Below are 24598 nucleotides of genomic sequence, written 5' to 3'. Positions count from 1 at the left end.
CTGCCTGGTTTTCTTCTGCATTATATTGTTGTTGGTGATTTGCCTGGTAAATTGGAATAGAGGAATCCATACAGATGTGAAGTCTCTTTGCAGTGGATGAGTCAGGCCATACATACTTATGTAGCCACTAGGTGTCAGTATGTGGCTAGTAAATATTTTTTTTAGAGAGCCTCTTCATGTTCTTAAACCCTCCTATCCCAGCTTCCCTGCTGCTGAGATTATAGTTGCCTACAAACATGCCCAGTTACAAAACACATCTATTATAATTTTATATATGTGTGTATGTGTAGATATATATGCACATACATACTATACACATATACATGTATATATAGATATGTGTTGTATATTCATATATATCTTATCCAAAAAATTTTCCTCTTTACATGTTTTAATTGTTTAATACTTTTACTAGTTATTATTTGAAAATCTTTTGTAGCAGGCTTTCTTGGCCCACCAGCCCTCAAATCATGACACAGAGACTTTTATTAGTTATGAATTCTTGGCTTTATGCTTGTCCCACTAGCTTTTATAACTTAATTTAGCCTGTTTCTCTTCATCTGTTTTGCGTCAGGACTTTTTGCCTTTCTTTGATTCTGTATGTCCAATATTTGCTTTGTTCATGTGTGGCTGGCCTTGGGCATCTTCCTCCCTCCCTCAGTCTCTTACCTTTTTGAGCCTAGATTCCTCCCCTACTTATTCTCTCTGCCCACCAGCCCTGCCCTATCCCTCTAACTTTTCATTAGACCAATCAGGTACTTTAGGCAGGCAAGGTGAAGCAAATGTAACACAACTTTACATAGCATAAACAAATGCAACACAGTTAAAGTCATATTCTGAGCATAAACAAGTGTAACACATCTTTACACAGCTTAAACAAATGCAACACAGTTAAAGTCATATTCTGAGCATAAACAAGTAAAGTTAAAATAATGTTTTACAACATAAGTCAAAGTCACTTACAAAGCATTTTTCCTCACTGTTGTCAAACATTCATACTTTTGTATGATTTAATGTGAAATCTAAACATCTTTTCTGCTTATCTTTATATTGTTAAAAATTCGTCCATTCAAACAGGTAATTATAGAATTACACGCTAGCCAGTGTGCTTGCTTACATACAATGCACAGATTGACAAAATTCTCGTCTCTCTTGAGGCTTGCCTTACGGTGGGTTGAGTGATGACACACCAGGTTAGTGTAAAGTTGAGTATTGAGCAGTGTGAACTAAGGAGGCAGACTGCTATTTGGAAAGTGACGTGTCTGAGGAGGAAGAGCCCTGGACTTAGGAGAAGGCAAGCTGTCATTTAAGTGAAATCCCATGGGTGAGGTGGGTGAATGCCTGGGAAAAAGTGCTCCAGGTGGAGAAGCTTACTTGTCAAATGGAGTGAGGCTGGAGAAGATGCGCTCCAGTGGGAGGCAGAATCCCATCCCTCCACCACTACAGCCCTTTAGCATTCGGACCTTCACAGAGTGCCAAGCTGTCTGGGATCGTGGACCATGGATCCAAGACATTGCCTTTCCGTATTCTTTCACATTATCATTCCCTGCGATACCTGGTTTACCTCTGCTCGCACCATCAGTAGGTAGGATAGGAATGGACGAGTAGAAACCTCGTAAGCATTTTAGAAAGACTTTATGAATAAAGTCAGCCCCTTTAAAAGCTGTCATTCCGTAATTACTATTTTTTTTTACTTTACAAAAACAATGATTTTTTTTATATATTCGGAATCAACCCAGCATCCACAAGCAGTTGTCATTTTATGTGTGTGCTGAGTTAACGCTGGGTACAGCACTTAAGTGTGATACACCTAAATTGGTACTTGTACCAAGCCTTGCACCCTGCTTGCTCACTCCAAAGAGTGAGAGCATTTTTCAAATACTGTCTTAAGGAGCTGCAAAGTGGCTCTTTGCCGAAAGTCGGCCGCTCACCCATCTGCTGCTTTAAGACATTTCTTTTTCCTTTCTCTATTGGGCATCCCAGCATTGACAGCTTTAAATATTACTTTTGCTTCTCTTCGAGGAATGTAGATCATCTGTTCCTAGAGTATTGCTTATAGCGTGGAACTGGAATTCCAATAGCGTGAATGAAGCTTTGACGCTGGCAGTCTCTACTGTGACGCTGTAGGAATTCTTTCTCCCTTCGCTTTAAGAGAGCAGCCCAGTGGGGCCAGCAGGGCAATATCTCTGCAATAAACTTTAGCCAAGCACACAGGACGATCCTACTCTATTCTCCTATTGAAAAAAAAAAAACTTAGGAGCATTTATTTCCATGAAAACAAAATCTAGTGAAAATGAGCCATTTTTGTGACATTCGCATGAATTTTGGTTCATTTTTAGGAACTTGTGTAAAGGTACGTTTGGGGTCTGTCACCCACGAGACGTCGCAGCAAACTATCTTGACCCTCCACTTCATATGGTTTGAGATAACGGTACGCTATGTACTACAGTCTCAACCTTCACTTCCCGGCAGTGGGGAATATTCCACCTGAATCCAGGCTACTGAAGCTAGTTGGGAACTCTGAAGGTCACGGTGGACTGTTTTCTCTATTGCCGATTCATTCTGTGTACTTTCTGATTGCTCTTCAGCAGAGACATTAGGTTCAATTTCAATTAGTGCACCAGCTGAGGGGAGAGTTGTTTGTCAGAATTTAATTTTCTCACTAGCAGTTTACAGCCTCGGCTGTGAACGGGACGAACCACTCGAAGAGAATGCAAATGGAAAGCTTGCTTTTTTTTTCCACCCAAGAAAATCCCAACCCTTATGAACATTTAGGAACTTAATGCCCTTGTTGTGCTGGGTGGACGTGTAGGAGGCCACCTTTCCAAATGGATGCTAAACCCGGGAGGAAGAGAACATGATATGTTTCAATGAAAATGTCATCAGACCAAATATATCGCGTAAGGAGCTAATAGTGTGCATGTACGTGGAAGGGATGATTCATAGGGGCTCTTTCTGCGTCGCAGCCATTATCCAATTATCTCAAGGGGTAAGATGAAGTTGTCAAAGTACCTAATGACTATCACTTCAATTCATTCTCATGTTTATGGGGCCTCACCAGTAGTTCTGATGCAAGAATGCACCTCCCCTGAGCGTGTGTTGACCTGCAGTCAGACACATGCTAGCTCGATTCTTTTTCAAATTCATGCTTGTTAACCTCCTGCCAGTGAGGGCTGCGGCTACATAGTTACATGTTGTTCTAGTTCCGTGATTGCTGTTTATATTTTTTTTGTCTCAAATGGGAGTCTTATATTCTTTTTCTAATTGTAGATATTAAACATTCATCATGTTTTGATAGACAGTTAAATGATTAATTAGTAGTCAAGCAAGATGTCACGTGTGTGTGTGTGTGTGTGTGTGTGTGTGTATGCACGCATGCGCATGTGAAAAGTACTGGAAACCTAGGCATGGTAACACAGGACTGTAATGTAAACTCCTTGGGAGGTGGAGGCAGGAGGATCATGAGCTCCAGGCCAGTTTGGGCTCCATAGCAAGAGAAAGTCGATAAAGAAATAAACACTATGTAAAATATTGACTATGTTGGCAAACGTCCTGTTGAATGAAAACTGTCTCCCCAGGCTCGTATATTCGAGCACTGGTCCCCCATAGGCTCATGTACTTGAACACTTGATCTCCAGTCAGTGGCTGTCTGGGGTGGTGGTTTCAGCCATGGAACCCTGCTGGAAGAAGCCTGTAACTGGGGATGGGCTTTGAACCTTCATAGGCTAGCCTCGCTTCTGGCTCACTCTCTCTGCTGCATGTTTGTGGCTGAAGACATGACCGTTCCACGTCTTGCTGTTTTGCCTCCCTGCTCTAATGCTCCCTCTACAATCATAAGCCCAAAGCAAGCCTTTTGTTCCATAAGTTGCCTTGGGTGTTTAACTGGAGCCATAGAAAAGTAACTCCGGGCTGCGATTTGCAGTGTACATTAGCTTTCTAGTTCTACTAAGGCTGTGCACGTAGAGCTGCATGCCCTTTGACCTCCACCTCTCTCTTCCTCAGGTCCCTCACCCCCAGTAGCCACCTCATGTCTCTCAGTTTCTATATATCTGCCTTTTTGGTTTTGTTTGTTCCGAATTCACCTGAAACCAGATCATCCACACTGTGGCAGGGGTCAGAGTCTCCTTTTTTCTTACAAAACAGAAAATACCTAGTTGTTTAAGAAAAGGTTTAAGTAAAATGCATTTAGCTTTCAAAACCAAAGAATGAGCGTGTTAAAGAAATGACTATAAGGCACAGGACATTTTAAGTGTATCACACGAAAAACAGGCAGATTTTTCTGCTAAAAACAGAATAGAGGAAATCTGAAACTAAAGATGCAGGGAATCTGTAGCTGCGAATTTGTCATTAGCTGAGGCTTCATTTAACTTTTAAAGAGATTTCTTTATTTTTACTTTTTGTGAGTATGAGTATTTGCCCCCATGTGTATCTGTCCACTGTGCCTGCCTGCGCCCTCAAAGGTCAGGAGAGGGCAAAGATCACCCTGGAACCAGAGCTACAGACTGTTGCTAGCTGCTGAGTGCTGTAAAATGAACCTTGGTCTTCTGTAAGGCTTAATTTTATAAGGAATAGGGCCAGAGTATGAGATTTTTATAAAATTTAGCCTTCCCCAAATTATCAATCTCCTTTCTATATAGGCAATTTTCATGAATTTGATAACTTGCGGTTTATTGCTGTCATAAATACTAATAATTTTCCAATGCTCCTTTAAAAACTTATGAGTGTATATACCCATGTGCATGTGTGTGTGCTGAGTGCACTGGTGTTTGGGTACACGTGTGCATGTGTGTGCTGTTTTGTGCTGTACACATTGTGTTTGTGTAGCCACGCATGCCATAGTATGTGATGGTCAGAGGACAACTCTGAGTAAACAGTTCTCTCCTTCTGTCATCAGGTAGATCCCAGACATCCCACTCTGGTCACCGGGCTGGGCCAGCATATGCCATTACCTGCTGCACTGACCCCATCTGGAAATTTCTTAAACTACCAACACCTCTGTGATTGCTGCCATCTTGTTAATTCCCCACCTGCACTGAGTGCAGACCTTATAATAAAGAAGATGCCAAAGCATACCAAACTAAAAATTGGTCTTAGAAGTACTTTATGAAAAAAAATTGAGCAAGTGTTTGTGGAAAACCTACATTCCCAGCTCTAGAAAGAACTTAGCAGAGAGAACCTCTGCCTCCAAAGAATTCACCATTTGCAATGCAGCTGATCAAACACTGCCTGTGAGTTCCGTGAACCTTCATCTCAGAAGATGTACAAACACTGATTTACTCTAGGGCAGATAAAGTCTTATTACAAATCGTTCTCACTCTGCCCTGACCTCATTCGCCTTTTCTACTTAGTTCATTTACCTCAAGGTTCACGAACATTTGCTCAGACTTCTTTCTCTTTGCACACTGTCAACATATCCACCAGCAGAATTCTTTTTTTGTTTTGTTTTGTTTTGTTTTTGTTTTTCAAGACAAGGTTTCTCTGTAGCTTTGGAGCCTGTCCTGGAATTAACTCTTGCAGACCAGGCTGACCTCTAACTCACAGAGATCCGCCTGCCTCTGCCTCCCAAGTGCTGGGATTAAAGCCGTGTGCCATGGCCCCCTGGCAAGCAGAATTTACTTCTAAGCGCTCACACTCTTTGACTAAGAAACAGTTTCTCAGTGTAGCCAAAGGACTGCCTGCACAAAGCTATGGAGCAATCCTTTATTAGAAACAGAACCATGGAGCTTGGGGATGTAGTTCAGTTGGTGTTCACTTAGCCTGTAAGGAGCCCTTGGCTTGATCTCCAGAACTGCAGGAAATTGGGCATGGTGGTTCATGTCTGCAATCCTAGCTGTCAGGAAGAAGTAGGAGGATCCTAAGTTCGAAGTTACCCTTGCCTACATAGGAAGTCTGAGGTCAAGGAGATGTGAGATCCTATCTTACAACAAACAGAACACCCCTGCCCAACAACAAAGAGCAGAGCTATTATAAATATTATGGTTTTATTGTTGTTGTTGTGTTGGTGTTGTCTGTCTCTCAGTGAGTAGATCAAAATTAGAGGGACTTCTCTACTCTCTGTAAATTTTCCTTCCAAAACTAAATCACCTCACTGGGGCATCGCTCAGTGGTCGAGTGTTTGACCAGCAAGTGGGAAGCCTTGGGTTTGATTTCCAGTGGGGACAGACACAAACAACAGCAACAACAACAACAAAATGCCACAGAGGCCTAAATTACTGTGACTGGTACAGCCCTGAATGTTGGCACAGTAGACCTTTACTTAGCAGGAGCTTGCCCAACACCAACTGTAGACAAGGGGACTATCTGTGAGTACATATCCATCTCAAAACTCAGTCACAGTGCCCCCGTGGACCACTGGTGGGTGGGCTCATGCCTTGACCGAAAGGACCACAGAGTGAACCCTCCGGTCCTTGCTCCCATGAACCATGGAGGTGAGGCGGTTGGGCTCCTGCTTCAGAATATTTCCAGATGCCCACAACTTCTGGGAGGTGGAAAGAGAGTGGATTCGCAGTGGGAACTCTGGGGGTATTATCTGTCAATTGTCTATAAACTGCGAAAGTGTTTGCACCTGGTCAGCTCCGATTGTTGGGGCTCCTTCCCTGGCACAGCCACACACAGAGACACACCTGCTTTCTTCCTGGCAAAGCCCCATCATCTTCACAGACACACTTCCTGGGTTGGTAAGGCTGTGACTTACTGAAATTTCCCGGATGTGCTCAGGAGACTCAGGGACGAAATTGCCCATGACATTTGGGCCCCAGTTCTAATCCAAGCTTTATGGAGGGCCCTCTAGAAAAAGAGAGCTCCTGCTTAGATCAAAGGGATTAGAGCCCCCACCCCCTTGGGGTTTAAGAGGAGGTCTGAGCCCGGCTATAGATGAACTCACGGCTGAAACCTAATGTTTCCTTGAGGCAGAACTAGGTTTATTAAATCTTTGACAAGTCTCTGTTGCTTTAGCAGCAGGCTAAGTCCTATAGATTGTGGCAACAGTCTCTCTCTCTCTCTTTCTTTTGTGTGTGTGTTCACACTCCAATATCAGCCTTTATTTGAGCCTAGCAGGCAATGTTCAGGTGTATGTGTGATCACACACCTTCTTTTGTGTCAAAAAAAAAAAAAAGAAAAAAAAAGAGACCGAAGAGGTTTGTATTCAGGACTTGTGTTCAGCAAGTTTTTGAGCACCAGAGAACACATTTATAGAGCAATTAATGATGCAGTTTCTCACATGTAGTCGAGAAACGTATCTTTCTCTGTTACAGTGCTATGACAAACAGGTTCTCCTGCCCTACCGGGAAGACCTCATTCCTTCTCCTGTGGGTCATTTGCGATCCACCCCTCCCCTGAGATAAGACACTGCTCAGGAGGGCTTTGATCTCAGGCTTTCCTACAGGGTCAGTCTCCAGAGTCACACAGAGGTCGTGTCTCATAGTGGTTACCATAAAGATCACAAACTCACCGTTAACCTGTTCCTGTCCACTGTAGCTCTTACTAGAAACTGCAGCTATGAAAACTCAGAGAGCTCGTGTGACCCCCTTTGCAGGCTTTCTTCTTTATGTGAATGTGCATGTATGTGTGTGCTTGTGCATGTTCATATACATACGAGCATGTATATGTGTGTGAGGGTGTATGTGGAGGCCAGAGGCCAACCTCAGTGTTGTTCTTGGGGAGCTGTCCACCTTGTGTTTTGAGACAGGATCTGACATTGGAACCTAGAGCTAGGCTGAGTGACCAATAAGATACAGGGATCTCCCTAAGTGTGCCATTATACCTGGCTTTCCATATAGTCTGTGGATTTGAACTCGGGTCCTCATGCTTGTGTACAGGCACTTTATTACTTGAGTGATCCTTCAGTCCTATTGTATCTATATTTAATACATCTATATGTGTTATGAACCACGCAAGTCAAAATATCAATTTTAGGTTTATTCTATCCGTGTGTGTGTGTGTGTGTGTGTGTGTGTGTGTGTGTGTGTGTGTGTTAGTGCACACAAGCCAAGCCACAGGTGTGGAGATCAGAGACCAACCTTGGGCCTTGGGTGTCAGTTCTTGCCTTCCATCTCGTTTAAGGCAGAGTTTCTTGTTCACTATTGGGAACACCAGATTAGATGACTGGACTTCTGAAGATTTTCCTCTCTCTGTTCCCATCTGGACAGCACTTTTGTGTGGGTTCTGGGGATTAAAAACTCAGGTCTTACAGAAAGGGGGTGGGATGGGAGGAGAGATGGGTGAAACTTCAGGAAGTAGAGGAAGAAAAACCCATAATAAGGATATATTTATCATATGAGAAAAAATGTCTTTTCAATAAAAAGGGGGAGGAGATCCTCTGGTCTCATACTTGACAAGTTGAGCCATTGGGTTGTTTCTCTAGCCCAATTTTTTTCTCTTTTTTTTTTCTTTCTTCTTTTTTTTTTGTATACAGTTTGCAAGAACTTCAGAGAGAAAGACTTTGGGGATTTTCCAAGATACTGAGCCGTTCTGATGTTGAGGCAATGGTTCAGGAAACTAAACTCAAGGCTTCAGGTATGCCAAGCTACCAGTGATAGCCCCAAATTTCATTTTAATTTTTGTCTAACTATGAGCTTTATTTATTGATATTGCTTTTACCTATACTCACCTGAAAAAGTTCTTTATATAATTAATATAGTTATATAATATTAGCTATATTTATATATAAAGTATGTTAATATATAAACGGTTATACAAATAATTTATACAGATTACATTTATTTTTTGTTTTTTTAAATATTTATTTGTTTATTATGTATACAGTATTCTGTCTGTGTGTATGCCTGAAGGCTAGAAGAGGGCATCAGACCTCATTACAGATGGTTGTGAGCCACCATATGGTTGCTGGGAATTGAACTCAGGACCATTGGAAGAGCAGGCAGTGCTCTTAACCAGTGAGCCATCTCTCCAGCCCTCAGATTACATTTATAAAATATAAACTATCTCATATAATAAATATACAAATGTATTTATAAATATGAACTATTCTTTATAAAACATTTTATATTTTATAAAATAATTTGTATAAATTAATTATATAATCATTTATGTTTCATACTTTGTTCTTAAAATTTTGTATAATAAAATATTTTATGCAATAATTTATTAAATAAAATTTACATAAATAATTATATAAATAATATATATTATGCTCACTAATGCCTCATTCTTAGCTATGTTATATAGTACTCCCCTGACTTCATGTTTTAATAGTTTATGATATATATGTACATATATTTAATTATAGGAGTCATACTTTTCTTTGGTCCACTCTAGTCTACTAAGAAACTGTGTCTCTCAGAAATGAGGTTTGAAGCTGTGCAATCAGAGGTACTCAAACCTGGCCCCATCCGCTGCCAACTCCTTAGCTCTGTACATTACTTCACTTGCCAGCATTACGGGCTTTCAGTCAGCGTGTGATCCTCACAGTGTCAAGCCCGTCAGGTGAACGCTGTGCAGGACAACCCATGTGACATAGCTACCCCAGGGCTGTGCAGGAAGCTAGTTCAGCTGGTGACAATCATCGCTGCCCTTCATGGGCTCCCAATGGTTTCCTGTCCCACTTTCTCGCCCATGCTTCCAGAGTCCTTTGTCACCCTGAGGTTACAGAAACATTTGCCCACGTTTTCCTTAAATGTATGTATCTTTGCCTTCGTCATCAAATCCTCTTCTTGCTGATTTAAATGGTAGGCCTCTTAAATCTGTGTCCCCCTCCCCACACACACACAGCATCTCACACATTCCAAGGTTGTTCTGAATAGCCAAGGATAAGGTTGAACTTCTGACCCTCTGCCTTCTCTCCTGGGCGCTGGAGCTCTAATATCCAGTTTATTCAGTACTGAGAATTAACCCCAGGATTTCATAGATACTGGATAAGCACTCTAGCAATTAAGCTGCGTGTTCAGGCCCCTCTGTCCTCTATTTCATTTCTTCTTGAAATTGTTAATGAATGTAACAGCTTTGCTTAATATAACTTGCTGAGACGGGACCTTCTACTACAGCCCTGGTTGACAGCTCAGGCTGTCCTCACACTGGTATCCACCCTCCTATCTTGGCCTCCAGAGCTACGGACACAAGCCGCTATGCGTTGTTGCTTAATTTTCAATGTATATTTTAATCTTGTAAGGTCACACTTTTTTTCTGCTATTCATCTTATTCAAATTCCCTTTCCTCTATTTTCCTTTTATCCTTCAGTGGAACTCTGGAGATGTTTGGGAATTTGGCTGGCATAAAATATAGTGAGACCGTAAAAATGTTAAGTGTTCAATATGAGAACATCAGATGTCTCCTAGTTTGTGTACACCTCCTTTCCTGTGTCTCAGAACGTCTCGGGATTTTGCTTCTTTCTGTACTGAACTGGCTACTCCATTCCCCAGCAATCTTACATCGTGGTGCACATAAGTTTCTCATCTTCTGTTCCTGTTGTCACTGATATTCTCAAACGAAGGCACACACCAATCATCTGCAAATACTCGGTTTTTCATTGAATTACTCAAAATATTCAGCACAGACGTTAAATGGTGCGTTTTCAGAGCAAAAGGGCATCCCTTTTTATTTCATTATTATTTTAGTTTTACACGTCAGTGACTACAAAGCTGGTGAGAGTCTATTTCAGCCCCACTCTGTCGATAAGGAATCTAGGGCATCTAGTGGCTAAGTTATCTACTTCGGTCCTGATTTAGGGTTCAAGCCCGTGCGTTGTGTCAGTTCTGCCTGCAAGACTCGGATCCAAGAAGGAAATTGAGGATCTTTCCTAAAGCTAGCTTCCTTGTTTTCCCTCCGCTTGACGGTTCCACCTGTCTCGCCGAGTCTTGCCGCACGGAGGCGCAATGTGCACACGCTGCGGGACCTTGGCGTCCAAGTTGCCCAGCAGTGGACAGCAGGTGTCAGCAGACGGCAGCGGCCAAGTGCAGAGTAGGTATCCGGCCACCGGGAGGGGCTGGAGTGGCCAGGACCGCCGCGAAGCAACCTTCAAGATGCAAAGTAGGCGCGCGAGGGTTGTGCCAAGCCATAAAAAGTGGCGGAGAGGGCGGGAGCAGAGCTGGTCACTCGAGGGCGCGGGGCGACGGGACGATGGCCATGGCTGTGTTGCCGTGAGGCACCCAGGGGACCATGAGGGACAATGGCAGCGCTCTGCTCAATGCCTCTCAGCTGGTACCAGGCAGCGGGGAGGGTGGGCGGCCGCGGCCGTCGTGGCTGGCGTCTACACTGGCCTCCATCCTCATCTTCACCATCGTGGTGGACATCCTGGGCAATTTGCTGGTCATCCTGTCTGTGTATCGCAACAAGAAGCTCAGGAACGCAGGTAGGGGCTCCCAGCACGTCTCCCTGCGCTAAGCCCCCTTGTGGAACAGCAAGAAAAGCTCAGAGAGTCGGTTTCTGAGAAATGGGACGTTGAATCATTTTTCCTCCTAGATAATACGGGCTATCTTCTCTTTACCCCGCCCTTCTAAGACGCCTTCTCTTCAGTCCTTAGAGAAGGAAAACTCTTCAATGATTTCTGTTTCCTTCAGGGGCCTCTTTATTCTTGCTTTCCGATACTCGGGTTCATTCCATCGGGTACCGGTTGAGTAAATCCCTCAAGACAACTTTTCAAATTAGATCAACGAACTCATCAATTGTTTGGATTTGCATATAAATCAGTTTTCCCAACTTCGCTAAAATATGAGCAGATGCATGAGCTGCCAAAATGACAGAGCTGCTGTTCCTGTTTTGTTGTCAGGCGTAGGTTTTTCAGCAAATAGCATCAAATTGCAGGGAGTGGGGGGAGTGATCCTAAGGATGCTGGGAGGGGACAAAATGGCTTTTGCTCCTCGAGCCACCAGGTCTGCATTTTAAAAATGGAAATTGTAGCGAGAAATGCATACAATGTAAGACTAGACTTAATTCTGTGTTTGAGCTGTACTCAAGCAATGAGGTGAACCTAGGCAAGAGCAGGTCACTGGGTTCTTCGTGAGCTATTTATTTTTGAGCTATATTGCTTTTTTTTTTTTTTTGACACCTTTAAGTGGTGTCAGGTGGCTTGGTTTTCCGACCCTTGTTCGGAAGTAAACTTTTGAAAGAAGAGTAGAGAGGAAGCCATTCACTTAAATTTTTGTCAAAAGTGGTATTTTTGTCCTATAGTGGGTAGCTGGTTAAAACACAAATTCAGACAGAACCTCTCGCTCCTTTGCCCTAGCTTATACCACACTTCAGCCTGTGCGGAGTTTAAGAATTCATCTGAAGAAAACCAATAATATGACTTCTGTTTGGCTTAGAAAATGGAATTATGACTTCTTTCACGAGCAACTGACTTCAACTAGAATTCTGTCTTCAAGACTCAATAGCTTAGTGGCAGTGTTGGCCCAGCCTTGGTAAAGCCTTGGGTCTGATCTCCAGCTCTGCAATAGATGAATAGTTGGGGAGCGCACCCCTCCTGTAGCTAGGGGCCGCTTCCCGCGGGCTCCATGTGGCTCTCAGCCCACCCACACAGGGAATTCTTCCATCAGCGCAGGAGTGGGGTACCAGATTGGCCACTTTACGGAGAGTGAGACGTGGTGCCCAGGGTCTCGCGGGCTCGGGGGTGGGAGGGGCTGATTCTCAAAGCTTCTGTCTGGAGTCCACCCATCCTGCTTCACTGGTGTCTGTAACTTACACGCCGGAAGTCTGAATGGAACAAGACCTTGCCTATAAAGAATGTTCACGTTCAAGTGGCTTAGGAAAAGTCTTCACCACTGCCCTGCTGCTTGGGCTTTATGGCTAAGTACTTCTTAGAGGACAGCATTCCCAGTGCCATAAGGAGAGCCTAGGTGACCTTTAATCCGCAAACTTCCAGAACATCGTATTTTTATTATTAGGCTATTTGCTCAAAAACACCACCATTGAGTTCAAACCATGTGAGGCTTTTTTATAAAAAAAAAAATCAAATAATAGTGATTTGGATCAGAGCTAGAGATAGTTGACTCAAATCTGTTGTTAGATACTTATTAAAAGTTTCATCGATGCTAGATGTCATGGTGCACACCTTTATTCCCAGGGCATGGAAGGCAGAGGCAAGTGGCTCTTCATGAGTTTGAAGCCAGCCTAGTCTACACAGTGAGTTTCAGGCAAACTTGGGTTACATATGAGACCCTGTTTCAAAATAAATGCTTTAATGACTGCTCGTTTTGTGTATTTGATTTTTTTTGTTGGTTTTAAAAATAAGAAAATGAGAAATAGACCACAGAGATGGCTTGGCAGGTTAGCAGCACTGGCTGCTCTTGGAAGAACCCGGGTTCAGTTTTCAGTTCTGACGGCTCACATCCATCTGTACCTCCAATGCCAGGGAATCCTGCCCACTCTCCTCACCTCCACTGGCACCAGGCATGTATGTGATGCACATACCCACACTGAGGCAAACACCCATACATATAAAATAAAAACATATAAATCTTCTCTACAAAAGGAAATATGAGAATAGAACAGAAAAAAAAGATAGGAATGCCAAAACACATTCACTTTCAAATAGTTCTTTCCTTTGGAAATCTGGTATAATTGCAGAATTATTTTCAATCTCTACCTTTTCTCAAGAGACTAGGTTGGCCTTTGATGTCTCCAGGAAGAAACTCCCAATATTTAATTACCTGTGCGGCTGACCAATCACAACAGGCACCGTCTCCAAGCAACCAATCAGATGCTAAAGGTTGATTGGCTAACGGCTGTTCCCCCCCCCCCCCCCCCCCCGTCCACGTTTTGCTAATGAGAGATGATACATCCTCAGTGGGTGTAACCTAGTGGAGAGACTCCAGCAGCTATGTTCTCACGGTGTACATTCCAATCCAAGCAATCCTCCGCCATCCAAGCTCACTTTCCACATTTGACATATAGGGACGCCTACCCTTTGGACCCACACAACACTCTGTTGTACTTTTTGCAGTTATCAAGGGAAATGATGTCTACGAAAATACTTTGAAAAAGATGGAGAAAGCAATGCTAGATAAACATTTAGACTTTATTGTTTTTGTTTGGTTTGGTTTTGGTTTGCTAAAAAGAAGCGTTGCAGGCTCTGAATTGGTGGATTTTTTTTCTACATTACATTATACTAAAGTAAAACTTTTTCTAAAACAATACAACAGCATCCTGCCTGTTCAAAATTCGGTTATCTGGCAAATAAAGCTGTATAGGTTATAAACTATGGGTGAAAATAAACAAAACAGTAGACTTTCATGCATATAGAGTTGGGTTCTATAGAACTCGGAATTCCACCAAGTTGTCATTCTAGGGACTGGGTGCAAGCAACAAATTAGGGAAACATAGTTGGCATTGTTCTGTGTCCCCAAGGAGTCTTTGGTAGCCACCTACTAAGTTCTAAGCTTTCATGGAACTCAATGAGAATCAGACAGAGTGGTAGCTGAGGGAGCAAGAAAAGGATTTAAGGAGAAGACTGACAATGGGGGATGAATTTCATAGCAGGAACGGGTTGAAAACAAATACCATCATTTCTTTGTGTCTCAGTATTATGTGTCCAGAGATTCAACCAATTGAGGATCAAAGACATTGACCATGCGTGGGGTTTTGTAACTACTCCACAAGCAGCACAGTGTAAGAAATGTTACATAGAATTTGCAGTTTGGTTTTGTTTTAATTTTCTTGGCTGGGTTTTGAACTGGTAGGCCTGAATGATCCCCCCACCTCGGCAGAGTAGCTGGGATGACTGGCATGTTTCACAGTGTCCACTCAATCAGTGCCTCTGGAGTTGGGGACCACAGGGCCCCTGGAACCAACCTGCTGTGGCTATCAAGGGAGAGCTGCATAGCAGTGCATAGATTCCCATCGGTCAGATCTCCCGTATGGGGACAGTGGTGTCAGATAATACAGAGACAAGCAGAAGCTGCTAAAGGGAACAGCGCAGAGTATGTGCGCCACAGTTTCCCCCATGTTTATAGATAACATGTCTTCTGTGGGGGTGATCAACCAGGCTCTTGCCAGTTCTAAAGTCCTTTGATTTTCCCAAATATATCCTTGGTGAAGATGCCAACTTGTCATAAGTTAGCAGGTCACCATCTCATATATAGTCTTCTTTTAGGGAAGATGACCTCTTAATGACACCTGCTGTCCCTTTCAAGGGATATTTACAAGCTTTAAAAAAATCCCTCATGTCGTATTTCCTGCTTGAGAGAGAATGAAGTAGCTGACCACAGGGCATTCAAGCCCTCTTTAGTGGGATGCTGTCTGGATGAGAAACTACTGGTCAGGTTTGGTAGCATGGGTTGGGAGCTCTGGTGATGAGCTAAGGGTGTGTATGAGGAACCAACTCTTCTAGCTTCGCCAACTTTACTGGTTTGGGATGGAACAAGGAGACAGATTACAATTGTTGTGACTCCATCAAGATGTGTTCATTAGGGAGGATCAGCCTCAGTTGGTGGCCAGCCTGACCTTTTAGTTTATAACAGTGCTCAAGAAGAAAACAGCAGAGTTGAAGTTCATGTAGTGAGCACATAGCCCACAGCTGTACCCCAAGGATAGTGAAAATTAGCGCTTTACACATGAGAAGAATTTTAAGGATAAAGAACCAGGCATTTTCTCCTGCTGCATTGACTAAGCACGTCTGTATTAGGGTGGCAAGAGTGGTTTGTCATGTGGTTTACTTGCAATTTGAACATCAACATTTTGTGATGTCTTTGAAAGGAATACTAGACAATAGAATAACATATACACACAAGGTAACTGAAGAAAAAGAAGAAAAATCCTAGAAGAAATGTCAGGCATTTGAAACAATATTTTAAAATCATCTTATGTTTTCAGAAGTATTTTCCATAAAAATAAATGTTGCATCTTATATTTTCTCACCGTAAATGTTATGATGGACATCAATTATGAGCGAATCAGAGTATTGGTAAGACACAGCTTCTGGGCTGATCCAGTTTCTCAATATATTATTAATCTAAACTTGTGATACATCTTTTCTCTTTTGTTGTCTTAATGTATAAATGATTAGTAAAAACTGATGGTCAATTTTTATCAATTATTTATGCCTACACTCAAATAATTTATTGTATCTATATCCAACCAATGCCACCAATTATATGACTTGCTTTCCAGCCCAATAGTTTGGGAATTTTAAAAACTGTATAGATGACTTTCTGTTGGAAACATTTTCAAGCTTGAGAAAATTAGACCAGGTAACTGATAAGATTGCATTTTCCATCATACTTTTCACAGGAGAGCACATATGATTTGGTTTCTACTTGTTTTCTTATATACAAAGTCTGTCCTAACACTCAACAACTAAGTGCATAGTGCAACCTGCAGCTTTCAAAGCACCCGCCCATAGTTCTTTGGGCTCCATCACAGTTTCTGCAGACAGATAAGAAAACTTGGACCTCAATTTCATAGGCAGGAAAGAGATTTTCTTGTTCTGGAACACAGACCACCCAGCAAGCGGTAATGTAAGGAACACATGGATTAAAGTCAGAAGGTCTAAATTGAGTGTCATGACTACTTTTGTAGGTAGTCTGTCTGGAGGATGAAGCATTCGATTCCCTTGTATAGTCAATGAGGTTAATACTATTAACTTGCAGCATAACCTAGGAAGATCAAGGTAGGGTCTGCCTCACAATCTACTTGTCCACATGCTGCCTATCTTCCTGTTCATCTGTTTATTTACCTGTTGCTTTAAACTGCTATACAATTGTAAGTCTCCCGTCTGTCATCTACCTATTTACCTGTCCTTTTGAACTTATATACAAATAATGGTATTATTGCATTTCTATAATGCACTCAATGATTAGTTATATTTAGCTTGCTTTTATTTTTGATGATAATTAATTTTTAAGTATTCTATTTGAAAACAATTAGAAAATACAAACTGGGAGAAAGTTAAATCAGCCAGGAATTAAAGGGTTGGGATCTATGTTAGTTACTTTTATTTTTGTTATGATGAAGTACTACTTCAAATTTTTACTTAAGTGGATAAAGATTTACTGAGGCTCATGGTTTCAAGGGCCCCAGTTCATGGTTACTTTGTCCCATGCTTTCGGCAGCTCCTCAGGGCAGCAGGACCTTTCTCACTTCATGGCAAGCAGGAACAAAGGAGGTGGTGTGGCAGGAAGGGGACAGAGGCAATCTATCCATAAGGTCCTGTAACCCAGGGACCTGCTTTGTCTAGCCAGGCTTCAACTCCTAATGTTTCCGCAACCTCCCAAAATAAAACAACCTGGAGACGAATGTTTATAACACACGGATCTGGGAGGACTCCTCATATTTAAACTCTGGCTCACATGAAGCCCATGTTCCCTATACACTGTTGGTTAGACATCTTGTCCATTCTTAAAGTCAATTCCAGAGGAACATCCTTCATCCTTCAACATGGAACAGGCCCTTCCTGGGCTCTCACAGAATCTGCCATGATAGTAACTTCCCTGTAGCAGTTTTCATCACTGCTGATGCTGTAGTTGCCTGTGTGGGTCTGCCCTTTGCTTAACATTGGAAGCTCTTGTTTGAGCATGAAAGACATGGTAATGCTAGGTTGTTGGGAGCTGTGAACCTCCCAGATCCTGAATTTCTGGTAAACAACTTGTAATGCTTGCAGCTGCTCTGAGCACGAAACCCTCAGAAGTTCCTGATGGCAGGAGAGTGATTTCTGGTGGATTTGGCTGGGGCGTGGCTATCAGTTAAGAATCTCTATATAAGCAGTTCTGGTACACAGTAAGGGGGGGCATTCCTGCTTCAAGGATGACCCGTGTCTCTGTGTGTCTTTGTGTTTTTTCAGTCTCCTGCCCCTTGCCTGGTTCATGAACTGTATGGTAGCACATAGAGCACAGATGGGCGTGGTGCACTGCATTAGGTGATAATGGAGAAGCAACAGGATTAAGAGTAGGAACAAAGATATGACAAGGCAGAGATGTATCACAGGTCAATTCTTCAATATTATAACTCATATATGTATTATAATCATTACAAATGCGCTCTCTCTCTCTCTCTCCCTCTCTCTCTCTCCCCCTTCCCCCGTGTGTGTGTGTGTGTGTGTGTGTGTGTAACCAAATGTTCCAGAATGTGAGAAACTGGGCAGATGGCTCAGCAGTTGAGCATGTACTGCTCTTGCAGAAAACTGAAATTCAACTCCAAAAACCTATATTGGATGGCTCACAACCGGCTATAACTTCAGCTCCAGGGAATTCAAATCCTTCTTCTGGTCTACACAGGCACCTGTATTCAAACCACACACACACACACACACACACACACACACACACGTACACACGTATACATAATTAAAAGCAAAATACATGTTTTATTAAGAAGTTCCAGAATGTGTAAATATGGAATTCTTATCTAAAACTGGAGTATATATATGGAGATATATTTTATATCTAAAATAAAGATGTGTCATTAATTTGTTTTTAAAAATACCTAGAAAATTCTCCAAAGGATTCTGTATAAATAAATTCTGACCAAATTCAGTTCAATTCATTTTTTAAGTTGCAGATTTACAAGACAGTGTAAGTCGCCTACCATCTTGCTTGCTGAGTGAGTTAATTTATGCATTTCTCAATATTTGTTATGCAAATGAGACATGAGTCGAAAGGATATACAGGCAAACCCTGATTTCGGACCAGCTGCGTTGACATCTCTCCCTTTTCTAATTGTGTTTAGGCTGTCAGGCTGGCAGAGAGCCTTCTTCAACAGAAACTCGCGTGCTCTAGACCATCGAAGATGCCATCAATGGGCATTTCTTAAAGATATGTCAGTGCATGCATGGAATTCCTCGTGCACTGCTGAGTTCGTTTACTCTACTCTCTTGTCAGTTCTTTAATTGGTCCCTACATTTTTCTCACCTCTCAATTAGGTCAGCCAAGTAAGTTGACCACACTGGAGGTATAGAAACTTTCAGTGAATTGTAATAGCATTGCACACAAGAGACGCTTTTAGGTTTTTTTCTGGCTGAGATGCTCAAACATGTCTTCTTTAGAGAGCTACCCATTTATGACAATCACATTGAAGGGATTAGTCTCGGAGGAGGGAGCAGGAAGGATTGCTGAATATTATTCAAATTTTTGCAGGTAATTTGAGTTGTTAATGCACACAACTGGAAAGCTGCTTACTCTGCCTCGGCACTGAGCTGTCTGCATGCTGATTGAATTGAATATTCATTTGGAGAGATACTCATTGTGTTCCTACAGTGTGAGGTTGAATATGATTGACAGTTAAAGTTTGCATGTAAAGGGTTCTGGGGAACTGAGTAGGAACAGACAGCATCCAGTCGCTTCAAAATAAAGCAATACACACACCCTCCTGTTACAATCTGAAGCTCAGTAGCTGTAAAAGATATAAAATCTTCCAAAAACTCCGCCTGATTTTCTGCATTTGATTACACTTTCTCTCAAAGACATCATTTAGGGAGAATATAAAATATTGACATTACCAATCAATGGTTCCAGCCTTTCTCTCTTTAGTGATAGCAGATTACACATCGCTACATCATGTTCTTCCAATATTTTCCTTGTTGGTTTTTGAAACAAGATTTCTCCTGATCCTGGAGCTCCTCTGTTGGCTAAAAAGGATAGTCAGTGAGCTCTGGGGCCCCACCTAGCTCCATCTTCCCATCGCTGTGATTACAGCTGTGTGCTACAATGCTTCACCTTTTACGTGAGTGCCCGGGATCCAGAGTTGGGTCCTTATGCCTGTGCATCAAGCCTTTTACCCCCTGAGATGTTTCCCTATCCCTCAAGGTCATGTGTTCTATTCTCAATCCTGTGTCATTCCACATAGATTAGTGTTCTATCCATTCCTACAGACAGACATCAAATTTGCTCTCGATTCTGTTACAGTTTTGTCTTCCTGTCTGTCCCTACTCAGCTCCCCAGAACCCTTTATAAGCATTTGCTAAACTTCTTATTGAATGGAATGTATAATGACCTATTCCAAATTAAGTGCAGTATAAATAAAATAATTTTGGCATCTTCAAAGGGGGAGCTGCCTATCTCTGGTTGGGCAAATAAGAAAATGATGTGGGCATGTGCGTTTAGGATGGACTTGAAACAATTAGCAAATCAAAATTTTCAAAACTGGATTGAGGAGCATTAAAAAGACAAGGGATATCAATAAATTGAGTTTTTTAAAGCCACAAAAAATGAAAGATTACATTGGTAAAAGCTCATAAAATTTAGCTAGAGTCTTTTTTCTATACACTGAAAATGTGTTCAGTTATCCAATTAGGACAGATTACCACTTATTCAGAATATGCATGGTTCAATGTTCTAATCTTGTTATACAAAAGGATTTCTAGCTTTCCTTTTGGTTTGAGGGAGGAAGTTGCAGAACATAACCAATTTTCATGTGGGTGGCAGACATTTCACAGTATTTAACATAACTCCCTTGTCTAGGGCTCACTTGACACTAGGAGACACTATCCAACATCTCTCTATCATGGGAGAGGACCTGGGACCTTGGCAAAGTGAAGTACCTTGGTTCAGTTCCATGGCTAGCAAGAGATGGCACCACTACTCAAAACCAGAAACAGATGGAGGAGCCCTTTTCTCTTAGGACAAAGATACATAGCCTCCAACATCAGAAGTTGGGACCCCCTTTAAAGCTTTGGAATGGCCAGAGAAATCAGAGATCTGGAATTTAAGGAATTCATAGCTGACTTGAGAAGTAAGGTGATGTCAGATTTCTCAGGTGAGATCTTAGACAAAAGATGGCATGGACGTCTAAGACTCTCAAGACTGGTTGCAAGAAGAGAAATTAGTCCGAAATTCCATACTTTGGGAAATAGAATGTTATGGATATACAGAAACTCATAAAGTGGGCTTGATTCAACAAGGGCAACATTGAGGCTTATTGGTGGCATTTATTCTATTTATCACATGACAGTCATGCCACGTGGTTTCATGTCATCCAAGCTGCGGAAAGAGAATGTCCCATGTCCCATGTCCCTCCCCGACCCTACCCCTGTCTGTTTGTCTCTTCTGCCTTCCCTCCCTTCCTTTCTTAAGCATATGGAAGTATATATGCTACGTGAGCATATATAGTTGCCTGTCTGTCTGTCTGTCTGTCTGCTTGTGTAAGTTCATGGGTGTGAGAATGGGGCTTGATATTGGTGTCTTCTTCCATCACTCCACAACTAAGTTTTGAGGCAGGCTCTCTCAAATGAACCCAGAGCTTGCCACTGTTACTAATCTGGCTAGCCAGCTCACTCTGGGGATCCCATGTCTCCACCTTCTTTGCACTGGCATTATAGGTAGGTACTCAAGCCCACAGGGCTTTCAGCTGGGTCCTGGAAATACAAATTCCAGTCCTCAAGCTTGCACGGCAAGTTGCACTGGGTACCTTTCCAAATTCTCCTTTCTTTAACTCGTGTTTAAAGATGTAATGCTGGGGGGGGGGGTGCTGGAGAGATGGCTCAGTGGTTAAGAGCACTGGTGGCTCTTCCAGAGGTCCCGAGTTCAAGTCTCAACTACATGGTGGCTTACAACCATTCATAATGAGATCTGGTACCTTCTTCTGGCAGGTATGCATGCAGGTAGAACACTGTATACATATTAGATAAATCTTTAAAGATGGACTACATATAATACTGGTGCTAACCCGTGTTTTACACATCTTTCTCTCTTAGGAAATTTATTTGTGGTGAGCTTATCTGTGGCAGACCTCGTGGTGGCGATTTACCCATATCCCTTGGTGCTGGCATCCATAATTAACAATGGATGGAATCTGGGTTACGTGCACTGTCAAATTAGTGCATTTCTGATGGGTTTGAGTGTCGTCAGCTCGATATTCAATATCACCGGAATCGCCGTTAACCGCTACTGCTACATTTGCCACAGTCTCCAGTATGACAAACTGTACAGTAACAGGAACTCCCTCTGCAATGTGCTCCTGATATGGATGTTGACCCTTGTCGCCATTATGCCCAACCTGCAAACCAGAACGCTCCAGTATGATCCCCGGATCTACTCCTGCACCTTCACCCAGTCGGTGAGCTCGGTGTACACGATCTCGTTGGTGGTTTTCCATTTCTTCTTGCCTATGGTTATTGTCACCTTCTGCTACTTAAGAATCTGGATCCTGGTTTTCCAGGTCAGGCGGAGGGTCAAACCTGACAGCAAACCCAAACTCAAGCCACAGGATTTCAGGAACTTCGTCACCATGTTTATTGTTTTTGTACTTTTTGCCATCTGCTGGGCCCCGCTCAACTTCATCGGGCTCATTGTGGCCTCGGACCCTGACACCATGGCCCCCAGGATCCCAGAGTGGCTGTTTGTGGCTAGTTACTACATGGCATATTTCAACAGCTGCCTCAATGCGATTATATATGGACTCCTGAACCAAAATTTCAGACAGGAATACAAAAGAATTATCGTCTCGTTGTGCACAGCCAAGATGTTCTTTGGGGACAACTCAAACGATGCAGCAGATAAGATTAAATGTCGGCCTGCTCCATTAAAAGCCAATAATAATTTAATAAAGGTGGACTGTGTTTAAAAGGCCAGTGTGCTCGCACATCACCCACGCTGGCTGGTGCTCTCTCCGCTTTCTGTACCCATGCTGGTTGGTGGTCTCACTGCTTTCTGTGTTTGCTTTCTTTTGCCTAGCGATTAGAGTAGTCCAGCTTGACACTCCTTAGGGTGGTCTCTGTATTTCTGGGACTAACCCACTGTCTGCAGTACAAGCATTCCTTCTTACCTGTGGTGGAGTAAAAATAGTCACGGAAACTCCATCTGTGCTGAACATGGGCATAGTTCTTCTTGTCTCTATCTCTTCAATGCTAGAGTGTAATGTTTATAGTGTACCAAGCATTGCATGTAACCCAGCAACGATTTAAAGTACTGTATGTGTAAGGGATGTGGGTCAGCTATCTACAAACACTGCCTCAATTTTCTCTAAGTGCTGTGAGCCTCTTCAGGTTTCCAGATGTTTGGTGTTGGGGACCCTGGAACTAGTCCACAATAGACGCAGAGCGATGACTCTGATTTCTTTCTCCTCACATCTTCAAAAAGATCTCTAACAGTGAACGGGGTCATCTGTTTTATTCGTTAGTGAGCGTGTGGAATAGTAAGGGGAAGTGAGATGAAAGCCTCCTATTAAGAGTGATGAGCTGAAAACGAATCTACGAATGCCCCCACAGCCACAACAAGAACCTTAGCAGCATGCACTGTTCAGCTGGCAGTTTCAGAATACTGGGCTCCTCTATCGATAATCCAAATGTTTGCCACCCTGCGCCATGCTGCAGGCGTCAATGGGCCAGGAACAACTATACCATAACGCTTGATTCAGAAGTCAGTTATTGTACTGTTTGAAGGCGCCAGCTAAGTACAAAGATTTATTCAGCTTTGCTAGGCATGCGACCTAGTGTTTTGTCCCTCCTTTGTATTTGTGTGGATTGACTGGATTATCTGGAAAGTTCATTGAGAAAGGGTTCAGGAGAACTTAGGGACAAGTACAGCAAGTGCTCTAGATTGGTGATCTGATTGGATAAGTAATTTAAAACAAATAACTCTTGCCTGACAGAAAGTGCAAAACTAAGACTCTTCAGTAGTTCACTTCTGTATTTGTTTTTTGTTTTTGTCAGGAAAAGAGTTATTACCTTTATTTTTACATTTTTTGGAGGTTGTCACTTCCACGAGGGCACGTGTGAGGAGGTCAGAGGACAACTTTGCAAGGTCTGTTCTCTCTTTCCACCTTCCCATGGTTTCTGAGGGCAGCAGGCTCTGCAGCAAGCCACTGAACCCTCCGAACCATCTCAGCAGCCCAAAGAGTTACTATTTTCTAACTTAGAAATGTTTCTACAACCTTTAAGAAACTTGGAAACCATTACAAAAATAAAAGCATATGACCACACAAAACATGTACTCTTAGAAACTTAGAAAACATGTAACTTAGAAAAGTTTCTACAACCTTTAAAAAACTTGCAAACCATTACAAAAATAAAACATAGCAGCATTTCTTATAAGTACCAAACTGTGGAGTGTTCAAATGTGATATATCTATACAATGCAATATTCTTCAATAATAAAAAGGAATAAAATACTTCTGTATGGTATACTCTGAATGAGCTTTGTTTTTTTTAAAGTAATTTTATTAAATTATAAGTTTCCATTTCCGCCCCTCTTCCCAACACCCTCCCACTCCCCCAACTCCCTCTCCTCCTCCCTCTTTGTCCCTTAGGGCAGTCAGGATTTCCTGCCCTGTGGGAAGTTCAAGTTCCTCCCCCCTCCCTCCTGGTCCAGGAAGGTGAGTATCCAAACAGACTGGATCCCCAAAATCCAGTATATGCAGAGGAAACAAGTCCCAGTGTCATAGTCAATGGGTTTTCAGAAAGACTTCGGGCCAGCCACATTCAGAGAATCCGGCCACATTCAGAGAATCTGGTTAGATCACGTCCTCGTTCAGTCCCAGTCCAACTGGCTTTGGTAAACTCTCATTAGATCCGTCCCCTTGTATCAGTGGGTGATAGCATCCCTCGCAGTCCTTATTTCCTTTTTCATTTTCTTCGTCCTTCTGCTCCTCATTTGGACCTTGGGGGGCTCAGTCCGGTGCTCCAATGTGGGTCTCCGTCTGTATCGCCATCCTTCGCCAGATGAAGGATCTATGGTGATAAGCAAAATATTCATCAGTATGGTTATGGGCCAAGGCCGGT

General features: G+C 42.5%; 1 protein-coding gene across 1 annotated transcript; it reads left to right on the top strand.

Annotated features, from left to right (window-relative positions):
• The first annotated feature begins 10829 nt into the window (after nucleotides 1-10829).
• On the top strand, nucleotides 10830-23933 carry Mtnr1a (melatonin receptor 1A). The gene is made up of 3 exons (XM_087900955.1): nucleotides 10830-11093; nucleotides 11152-11305; nucleotides 21575-23933. The coding sequence occupies exons 1-3, from the start codon at nucleotides 10830-10832 to the stop codon at nucleotides 22441-22443; spliced, it is 1287 nt and encodes a 428-aa protein (XP_087757081.1). The 3' UTR covers nucleotides 22444-23933.
• Nucleotides 23934-24598: the final 665 nt, after the last annotated feature.

The sequence above is a fragment of the Myodes glareolus genome, chromosome 23 (genome assembly GCF_982192425.1).
Source record: "Myodes glareolus chromosome 23, mMyoGla1.1, whole genome shotgun sequence".
NCBI classification, from domain to species: domain Eukaryota; kingdom Metazoa; phylum Chordata; class Mammalia; order Rodentia; family Cricetidae; genus Myodes; species Myodes glareolus.
This window is presented reverse-complemented; position numbering and strand designations above follow the sequence as displayed.

Excerpts from the sequence above, each read along its gene's own strand:
- Mtnr1a (XM_087900955.1), top strand. The coding sequence starts at position 10,830 with ATGTGCACACGCTGCGGGACCTTGGCGTCCAAGTTGCCCAGCAGTGGA. Across the intron at positions 11,094-11,151 it reads ATGGCCATGGCTGTGTTGCC|CTGGTACCAGGCAGCGGGGA; the intron begins GTGAGGCACCCA and ends AATGCCTCTCAG. Across the intron at positions 11,306-21,574 it reads CAAGAAGCTCAGGAACGCAG|GAAATTTATTTGTGGTGAGC; the intron begins GTAGGGGCTCCC and ends TTTCTCTCTTAG.